Source organism: Mytilus galloprovincialis, chromosome 12 (assembly GCF_965363235.1).
Source record: "Mytilus galloprovincialis chromosome 12, xbMytGall1.hap1.1, whole genome shotgun sequence".
Lineage (NCBI taxonomy): Eukaryota > Metazoa > Mollusca > Bivalvia > Mytilida > Mytilidae > Mytilus > Mytilus galloprovincialis.
Window position 1 is genome coordinate 75,202,364 of NC_134849.1, and position 11,440 is coordinate 75,213,803.

Below are 11,440 nucleotides of genomic sequence, written 5' to 3' on the forward strand. Positions count from 1 at the left end.
TGGGCGTCCTTTAAGTTTTCAAGAGTAACTGTAGAAATATAAGACACACGACTTTCTGTCAAATACTTGTCTGTTGTTGTGTGTGATATTTAATTTGGGGGAAAAATGTCCATAGCATATTGTTGATCCTACAATTTAACAAATATATGATTGTGGTAATAGTTGATAGGTGACATAGATATATTGAAATCAGAAAAGCTGACACCACATTAAAACAAAGTCGTTTTGACAATTCAATCGTTTATCGAAAACAAATATGATTGATTCAATGAAATGAAGTATTTGATGGTAAGAAAGCTGACACCATTTCGAAAATTCATCCGTATTTCAAAAGGAAATATAATGGATGGATTATATGATGGATGTCATAAACATCTAACGGTAAAAAAAATATGACACTATTTTTGAAACAGAAAAAAAACATTAAAGGGACATCAAAAAAATAATATGTAACCTAACCGCTGCACATGTTGATGTGACTTAACTATAAATAAGATCAACGAAACAAACCAGAGCATTCACATGTCCTATTGTATCTTATAGAGCCTGTATTTCAAAGATTTCGACAATATGTTTAGATATCAGTTTGTTTTCTCTTGTATGTTTTTTGTTGCAATATATGTCAACGTGTCTATGGGAGATGAGTTGTCACAAAAAGAAAAAAATCAAATTGTATCTATGCATAATAGGATACGTGGCGAAGTGTCGCCAGCTGCTAGCCCTGCTCTACCAAACTTGGTAAGTAGTTTTATATTTTATTTTGTAATTTACGAAAGAAAGAGCTTGACCAAAACTACATGATATCTTTATATTTACAGCCGATTGTATTGAGTATGTAGGCAAAGGTAAAATATTTGGTTCGCTTGCTTGCTAGCTGAACTGTGAAGTCATTATTAAATTAGTTATACTACCCCTCTTTCGAAGTTGTCTAGTTCTACAGACAGATAGATTGGTTATCTGTCAGACTAGTCTATTCTTAAAAGAGGGTAGTTTAACAAGAAATGTGTTTTTTAATTTGATTGATGCTTTTTGTATTTTTTGTATATCTTTGTTTGTCTTGAGATTGTAACATAGTGATGACTGCTGTAACCCTATTTTGACTGTTTTACCGGTTATGTCTGTTTTGTTCACGCATCGTTGTAAAAAACACAGAATTTTATGCAACTGTCATGCGAGTTTAAGCGTTATAAAACCAGGTTCAATCCACCATTTTCTACATTTGAAAATGCCGGTACTAAGTCACAAATATGAAAGTTTTTGTCTATTTGTTTGGTGTGTTTTATTCTTTGATTTTGCCATTTGATTAGGGATTTTCCGTTTTGAATTTTCGTCAGAGTTCAGTATTTTTGTGATTCTACTTTTTACCGAACGTAAATAATGACTTCATGCCAGTGAAATAATGTTTTTTTAAAAGATTTTAATTAATTCTACAATATAAACTGGAATGGAACATTTTGAGTTAGATATAAATGTAAAATAAGGTTTTAAGTAAACAATTGAGTGTAACAATAAAAGACGGGAAAAGGAAAGCTTCAATTTCTTAATTGAAAGAGAAAAATCAATTTTAGTTTAATCTATAACCTTATTTTAATTATTCTGTTTCTATTCTATATATATGATATACACGTATTCTATCAATATGCCTGAAAAAATAACCTCATCCAAAATGAAATCATTATTTTGAAGATTGTCAATAGACTTTCAATTAAATCTGGACTTTGTATTATGGAGGCTCGAGTGTACAAATTCCAGCCAAATGTTTAGCACTTTTTTCATTGAAAATTTTATTTATTACACTATTAGTTATTATTTTATGATATGGTACAAAGTTAGAGCAAATGAATTAATTCGTGTTGGCCGCAGATGACTTTTAAAATGTGTATATCATTTAAAATGCTCCAAAGCATCTTCCTTTTGTACAAAAATGCCATTTTTTAGCCATAAAATTGAAATATCTTTTTTACTCATCGGTGACCTATATATTTTTTCTTACTTTTATCAAATAAGCTGTCCTTAAACTAAACAGTTGTAGAATTTAAACGATTTCTTTAATTACGTTCTGTTTTCATTTCGATATTACCTCTATTTCTCTATTTATTGATTTATACACACGAGTCCCTAAAATATAAAATAATGTGTAAGAATGTATGAGTGTTCAATATAAAAAAAAAACAGAAAGAAAAAACATAGGATTTAATATTTAAATACAAAATTTATTGATTTATTTTAAAAACAAATCCAAATTCTTTGACATGATTAAGAAACTTAATATGTTCTTACTTGAAAATAAATACAGTTGTATATCATTAAAAAGAATGGTAGAAGCTTCCAAACGAATTGTAAAACTCATAAGTCGAAAACAAACTGATAATTAACGTCATCCTAAAACCGATACTCGACAAAAAACACCAACAGTCTAATAAACTCAATACAGACCAAAGATTGCATTACATGTTGTTCAATATATTGATACGTTTTTGTAGGAATGGGATGACCAGTTAGCAAGTAAGGCGGAACAGTGGGCACAGGGTTGTGATTTTTCTCACAATCAAGACAAATCAAGTGCTCTCGGTACAGTTGGTGAAAACATTGCAATTAATCAAGGTAAATGATTATACATCTAAGATGATATTTAGTTTAATTTCTTTTGTTAATTCCTATTGATAGTCTCCGTTATTTTTTTTGCGACCTTTTCCTTGTAATCACAAATGTCTTTTTGAGGGAACTATTAATTATGCTGTAAAATACCTATGTATATTTTATCGGGAAATCCTGGATAATCATAAGTCTATTCTATGTTCCTTTGGAATTTCAACCAAAGATTAAGAACTGGATCTTCCATCACTGTATTGGATACCTACACTACATAAGTGTCCTTACAAACAACGGTATATTGCTGGGTCTTCCAAGTGCTCCACGAAACTTCTTTCTAAATTATTAACATCTATTTTATCAGCAATCAAAGACGGGCTTCAAAGTTATTGTCTATTCTATTCTAGAGGTTGCGTGAATCAGATGTGGATCTTTTAGAGTACATACGATCTAACTCTCTTTCATCGTGTCATATCATTAAATCATTTGACTTTTCTACACTTTACACAAGTATTCCACATTGCAAACTAACAGACAAAAGAGGTGGTATTGCTTTGTTTCATAAAAAGGAATGGCCAACCTAGATACAAGTATCTTGTCTGAGAGAGGGATAAATCCTACTTTGTAAAGGATCACTCTGGATCAAGCAAAAAATTCTCTGAAACTGACATTATCAAGATGTTTGATTTCTTTATTGACAACATGTTTGTTACGCTCGGAGGACGTGTTTTCAATAGACTGTCGGCATTCCAATGTGTACAAATTGTGCCCCATTTCTTGTCGACTTGTTTTCTTTTTATTATTATTATTATGAGGCTGACTTCATACAGGAACTTCTTAGGACGAAGGACAAGAAGTTAGCAATATTCTTTAACTCTACTTTCCGCTATATACATGTAGATGATGTTCTATCACTAAATAATTCAAAATCTGGTGACTATGTTGAACTTATCTATCCCATCGAACTAGAATTAAAGGATACTACAGATATAGTAAAGTCGGCTTCATATCTTGACTTACATCTAGAAAAATGACTATGAGGGTCGGTTGAAAACAAAACTTTACGACAAAAGAGATGATTTCAGCTTTCTAATTGTGAGCTTTCTATTACAAAGTAGCAACACTCCAGCAGCACCTGCATACGGGGTAAATATTTCCCAATTGATACGATATTTCCTTTCCCGTGCTTGCATTTCTTGTCATGATTTTCTTGATAGAGGGTTGCTGCTCACATAGAAGCTATTAAAACAAGAGTTCAAAATGGTGAAGTTGAAATCATCCCTTTGTAAATTTTACGGACGCCATCACGAGTTGGTTGACCGTTATGGAATAACCGTTTCACAAATGATATCGGATATGTTCCTTACGTCGTAACTACAATACCCTTGCCTTTCATGAATGTGACCTACCGAAAATACTATTTACCGAATTTGTTATTACATAAGCAACACGACGGGTGCCACATGTGGAACAGGATCTGTTTTTCCTTCCGGAGCACCTGATATCACCCCTAGTTTTTTGTGGGGTTCGTGTTGCTTATTCTTTAGTTTTCCTTGTTGTGTCATGTGTACTATTTTTTGTCTGTTTGTCTTTTTTTTTCATTTTTAGCCATGGCGTTGTCAGTTTATTTTCGATTTATGAGTTTGACTGTCCCTCTGGTATCTTTCATCCGTCCCTCTTTTATCTGTTATGTTATCAATCAGATCAAATGTTGAATAATTTTTATTTACTATTTGTATGTGACAAAAGTATCAAAGGTTGAAGTTGTATCATATATATATAAGTGTTTGAAACAAATGTCAATGCAATAGGAAGAATGTTTTTTTCGTTGTGCGGCAATTTATTATTAATCTTGATTTTAAACTAGTTGTCTATACATTCAAACACATTTAATTCCTCATCTAATTGGTCTACCAAATTAACACGATCCCAGCAATATAACTTTAAGAAATTGGCAAGACAGTATGGATATTATTTAAATCAATCTGCCTTTATAAAACTTAAGAAAAGACTTAATTAAAATAATGTGAATAAAAACAAAAATTGGACAGTTTTGCCTATATAGGTACATCAACGTTTTCTTGAGTATTTAGGTTTATCTAGAATAGTTACAGAAAATTTTTCACTTCAAAATCGAAAATATAAATAAGTAGATTTTGTATTTTACTACTGCATGTAAAAAATGAAATAACAAATATACCGAACTCCAAGAAAAATTTAAAACGGACAGCCACCCATCAAACGGCAAAATGAAAATCTCAAACACAACAAACGAATAAAAAACAAATGTGATATTGATGACTAAATACAGGCATTTCCTCTTGTAGAAAATATTGGATTATACCGATCTTTGACACTGGATGTAATAGTGTACCACGTTGTCTTTTTTACATGCCATTTTAGCGTTTTTTTATTTATACCTCACTACTTCACATTTATTACTTTCGTGAATTACATGATATATTTGGATAAAATATAAGAAAACAATAGATATGTGTATGTCTACAGTTTGTAACATCCTGTGACAAAATATATTGTGTTTTGATATAAAAGACCCGATACACGGCGGTATTAAGCATTGGGAATCGGAGAAAAGTCACTGGACATATGGCAATTCTGATACAGGATGTACAAGGGGTTCATGTGGTCATTATACACAGGTATGTACAGGAGGTTCATGTGGTCATTATACACAGGTATGTACAGGGGGTTCATATGGTCATTATATACAGGTATGTACAGGGGGTTCATGTGGTCATTATACACAGGTATGTACAGGGGTGGTTCATGTTGTCATTATACACAGGTATGTACAGGGGGCTCATGTGGTCATTATACACAGGTATGTACAGGGGGTGGTTTATGTGGTCATTATACACAGGTATGTACAAGGGGTTCATGTGGTCATTATACATAGGTATGTACAGGGGGTGGTTCATGTGGTCATTATACACAGGTATGTACAGAAATAAACTAATCATAGATACCAGGACTAAATTTAGTATATACGCCGTACGCGCGTTTCGTCTACAAAAGGCTCATCAGTGACGCTCGAATCCAAATAAGGTAAAAAGGCAAAATAAAGTACGAAGTTGAACAGGATTGAGAACCAAAATTCCTAAAAGTTTTGCCAAATACAGCTAAGGTAATCTATGCTTGAGGTAGAAAAGCCTTAGTATTTAAAAAAAATCAAAACTTTGTTAACAGTAAATTTATCAATATAACCATATTAATAACAATGACAAGGGGGTGGTTCATGTGGTCATTAAACACAGGTATGTACAGGTGGTTCATGTGGTCTTTATACACAGGTGTGTACAGGGAGTTCATGTGGTCATTATACACAGGTATGTACAGGGAGTTCATGTGGTCATTAAACACAGGTATTTAAGTTATCTGATATTGAGTAATTAACTTAATTGATATTGATCAGTTGTATGAAATATTTATTTGTTTATAGACATTACAAGGATCATGAAGCAATCAATAACAGTATAAAAGTTTTAGAGAAAAAAAGGGACAAAGAAAACGTTTAATGATATATGTTTTGCAATTTCTAAGTAAGGTCATAAAATTTATAAATCATTCCATGATATAAAACAGTTGAGTTTTAATTTGATTTTCATCTCATCGGTTAGAGGTGGAAAATACAACAACAAAACGGTAATACGAGAGCTTAAAAAACAATGTTTAAAAGTGTTCCATATATAAGAAAACAAATTTCACGAAGAAATAAATCGATGATAATTTTAAATCGATAAAAAACCAGTTGTGCTATTTCAGCAGTATAAAGGGAATATCAACAGATGATGTGTCCCAGTATATACAATGTTGAACAGTACCTCATATCTTTTCACGATCGACTCGTTTTTGGATAATATTTATCAATGCAATATCATTTTCATTACTAGTAACAGCATGAATGAAAGGCCATTCATGGATTTTATATTTATTTTTTCATATATTGTATATCTACAAAGATAATATGGGCAGCTACAACCAAAATAGGATGCGGCGTTTATACCTGTAGCCAATTTTCCTCTAGCGATGGCGGTGACATGTCAGGGTTTGATGGGTACAAATACTTAGTCTGTAATTATTACCAAGCGTAAGTTTCTTAATTTATTTATCTTCAATTGTGTATATAAATATGACGACGGATATGTTCCCATTGCTGTAACCATACTCTAGTTCTATTTTCCTGGGGTATGATTTACAAAATTAGACTCGTCAATAGGTTTGTACTTACATGCGCTACCCGATGGGTGTAATGTTTGAAGCCGGAACTGCATACCATTCCGGAGCTTCTGCAATACTCCCGGGATTTTGGTAAAGTCTTGTCGAACAGTTTCGATTGAAATAATGTTGTGTTTTAGGAACTGTGGTCTGTGGTTTGTTTTAGTTTCTGCCATGACATTATCAGTTTGTTTTCGACTTAAGCGTTTGAGTGTCAATTATTAATCTTTTGTCTCTTTATTATTCTTTGTTCAAATATTCATTGAAGACAGGCATCATGGGTTCGATTACAAGTTGACATGTTGATGGTCCTTTTCGGGTTTAAAGCAATTCATAGGTTTAAATAGCTATCAAAAGTACCAGGATTATAATTTAGTTTTAAAGAAGTTTTGATTTTTTTATTGTCGAAAAGACCGTACTTTGACCTAGACCTATAATGATTTACTTTTATAAATTGTGACTGGGTCGGAGAGTTGTCTTATTGACACTCTTATCACAACTTCTTATATCTGTAATCTAATGTTTTAGCTCATCTGCCCAAAAAGCCAAGAGAGCTTTTTTATTACTTGGCGTCCGTCTTCCGTCGTGTTAATTTTATCAAAAATCCTCTACTTTGAAATTATTTGGCAAAATTTAACCAAACTTGGCCTAAATCATCCCTTTGGTATATAGTTAAAAGTTATATCTGACGACCCCGCCCACAAACCAAGAGAGCCGTCATGGCTAAAAATAGAACATAGGGTGAAATGCAGTTTTTAACTTATATCTTTGAAACTAAAGCATTTAGATCAAATCCGACATGGGGTGAAAAGGTTCATCAGGTCAAGATCTATCTGTCCTTAATTGCCAGACGCATTAAACAGTCGCTGTTGGGTTGCATTCCCTGAATTAGTAATTTTAAGGAAATTATGCAGTTTATGGTTATTATCTTGAATATTTCAATAGATAAACTGTAAACAACAAAATTGTTTAGCAAAGTAAGATCTACAAATAGGTCAACATGACCAAAATTGTCAATTGACCCCACGCAGAGTTATTGCCCTTTAAAGTCAATTTATTACAATTTTTCGTATTCTTTGTAATCTTTTACAAAAATATTTGTCTCTGAAACTACTGAGACAAATTCAGCAAAACTTGGCATCAATCATCCTTATGGTATCTAGTTTTAAACTTATGTCCGATTACCACGACTCCAACCAACATGACTTAAAATAGAACATAGAGGTAAAATGCAAGTTTTTTCTATTATTTTAAAAACCGTTGTAAATAGAGTTAATCTGAGAGGGCAAAAAGGTTTAGAATGTTGAAATCTAACTACTGTCTATTTACATCAAAATTATCAGCCGATTTCTTAAAGTAGTTATTGCTCTTAAATGACAAATTTGCCTTTTTTTTTCATTTATGCCTATTATCTTGAAAACTATCATAGATAAAGAGAAATATCAACTGAAGTTGCAAAATATTCAGCAAGACATGTTCTACTGTGATGTTTACATTGTCGAAATCTTCAGCCTACTCCTTTGGAGAATTATTGACCTTTGGTGATGATTTTTACAATATTTTGCGTTCTTGCCTTCTTTCTTAAATTTTTTAATAGATAGATACATAGAAACTTCAATAGGCTAAACAAAGATCAGCAAGACACAATCTACAATTAAGACAATAAAGAGGTAATCGTCAGACTTACTAAAAAGTCACATTTTGCTGATGAAGGTAGTAGACTGTCACCTTTATATTAATGATTACACAGCTCATTAAGGTGGTACCCAACAACTTCACTAAAATTAATTTGGCTTGTTTAATTTTCATTAAATTTTAACAAAGTATTAACTTTGACCCTTTGACAAAAATATAAAAATTTCAATAAATTTGAACCAACCAATTTATCAAAAAAATTACGTTGGTGATATTGCAGTTTGACAAACATTCTGGTCATTGAGAAGCTTAATTTTCCCTTAAAAACACAACGTTATTAAAACGTTTAGCTGATTTTACAGAGTTATCTGTAGTGTTAGGTACCACCTTAAGTCATGATTTGTTTTACCTACTTTTGTGTTTTGAGCATACACTAAAGCAGATAGAGAGAAACTAAAGAGACCAAATGATCAGCAATACAAGATCAACAAAATAGAAATTATTCTCATGAATTTTAATATTGTCTTCAATGTATGAGAGTGTCATTTGTTAAATATGCACATAGACTAAGGTGACCGACAGAGGATCTTTAGATCTAGTTTCTTAAATTCATTGATACATCAATACCTCAAACACTCTATGTTATTGTGAAACTATCACACAGATTTCGATATAATTTATTAAATAGGTCTTTTAGTGTTTTTTTTTTATGCTTTTCTAGCGGTAACTACCCTGGTGAACCTCCTTACAAAACCGGGAAAGGAGGAGAGAAAACAACAGGAGGAGACAAACCAACAGAAGGAGGAACACCAACTGGAGGATGGGAAACAACAGGAGGAGAAACACCAACGGGTGGATGGGAGACAACAGGAGAAGGAGGAACACAAACAGGTGGATGGGAAACAATAGAAGCGTAAACAACAGGAGAAGAAACTGATATGGTATGTTTGAATTATGTAACTTATTTATTTTTAGCGAAATCTTAGTGGTCAAGTGGTCTGAGTAGATTGTGATAAGAGATTAAAGACTGTTCACATCGCGGCTGTTAGTTAAAATACCGCTCGTGATTTGTGCATTCATTTGTTTGAATAAAGCACACACATATCTCATGACAAAATATCTCGTGAAAAGAGATAAGTTTTTAATCCAATTTCATGAATAGATAATATTGTGTGTTGAACTGCTTTATCGAAAATCGAGTTTTAGACATTAGATCTACATGTATACAACTTCTCGAGGAATGCCTATAGTTATAACTGAACTTATCGGGCAAGGAAAATAATTTGAGTTTTTTAAAACGTTGATGCCCAATGGAGTTTCCTTTATATTCCATTCATTGATTACATATATGTGTTGGTGTATGTATATGTGTGCATGAAAGTTTAAATATATGTTAATCTAATAGTTCAATCGAATTATAAGTATCGCAATTGTATTTTGATTTTGTTTCCTTTCAGGAGAGTTTCTACTGAAGGAAAAATCTTTTAATCATCATGCAGAATAAATCAGGACTGGATAAACAGTAATTACTTAGAATAAATCTTCAAATAATTGATTCTTTTTGTTATTTAATTCTTTAACCGGGTCAAACATGTCAAACGAGCTTTTCACGGTTTTGGTGTAATAGTAAAACAGATTAAAACAAATATAAGGCGAAAACAGGCAAGAAACAGATAGATTCCTGAATTGTCTTCATCAAACATTAGTTAATGTTTTCGCTGTTTTACGAGTTTTTCCATTGATCTATCTGCCTTCCTGTCAGTAGATTGATATGAAACAGTATCGCAAGGAACTCAGAACGCAAGTGCCGTTAAAATTAACAACGTTGTCATAGGAAAAATAGCGATAAACAGATTATCATTGGTTATCTCAACTCGATTACTTTTCTCTCTTTTCACTTACCAGCTCAAGCGAGAAAATCAATCTCGTTGCAATGACTAAGTAATTAGTTGTATAGTTGAGGATATTTGTTATTTCTGTAAAAAAATAAAATAAGGTATAGACTTTTTAACTCAAGTTTTATATTTTATAATGTGATCAAAATAGAAGTCGTTAGTTAACACTTTACTTACAAGGATCTGACAACTATCCGTTCTATTTCCTGTTCTACTATTATTTTTTCATCAGCCTATAAATCCTCAGCCTTCGCATGTATGTATGTATGAATCCAATAAATACATAATACCTCGAATGGCTTTAAAATAGAAAGGATAATGAAGCTTTTGCAATAAAGACACGGACTTAGATTTGTTTGTTTGTCAGATTGATTGTTAAGTCTGTTTTTCTGTGATATCTATTCGACGTGACTCTGTACTTTTGCATCTTCATACATTGAACAACAAAAGAAATCTGTTATACCTTTGTGTATCACACGCGCGTTTCTACGTTAAAGTCAATGTTCATTTGTCTGGCAAGGTAATGATTCAGCCCAGTTCTTAAAATCTTTCAATCCTTTATGGTGGATTTTACAAATATAAATAATTTTACATATATACATATCACTATAAAAACTAACTGATGTAACATAGAAGCACAAAAAGGCATACATCAAATTTAACAACCTCATTTTGCTTTGTTTTCCTTAGTCACATGGTAAAATCAAATAACAAAATGCATCAAAATCGAATGGACAAGAACTGTCATATTCCTGACTCGGTACACGCATTATTGCTTTAATCTTAATTTCAATTAAACAAACAAATATGCAACAAAGAAGCACAAAATGTCATATTGACCAAGAATATTAGCAAAAATTAAAGACAAGAATACACAAAATTACCATATAACAATAACACAATGACATGATGTATAAGTACAATATAGAGATTGAAGAATTCAAACAAACTATATTTTTATTGGAACACAGTTAAAGGCAATGATACAGTTCAGTGAAAGTTTAAGTATTAAGTTTCAGTAATATAATCTTTTACGTGTGAATATCTGTTAGGCATTGAATTTGACACTTCAATCAGCTAAA

At 32.0% G+C, this 11,440-nt stretch overlaps 1 protein-coding gene across 1 annotated transcript; it reads left to right on the plus strand.

The window, feature by feature from the left end:
• The first annotated feature begins 1,225 nt into the window (after window positions 1–1,225).
• LOC143053765 (peptidase inhibitor R3HDML-like) lies at window positions 1,226–9,384 on the plus strand. Its single transcript, XM_076226544.1, has 5 exons — window positions 1,226–1,231; window positions 2,484–2,604; window positions 5,146–5,252; window positions 6,573–6,700; window positions 9,185–9,384. The coding sequence occupies exons 1-5, from the start codon at window positions 1,226–1,228 to the stop codon at window positions 9,378–9,380; spliced, it is 558 nt and encodes a 185-aa protein (XP_076082659.1). The 3' UTR covers window positions 9,381–9,384.
• Window positions 9,385–11,440: the final 2,056 nt, after the last annotated feature.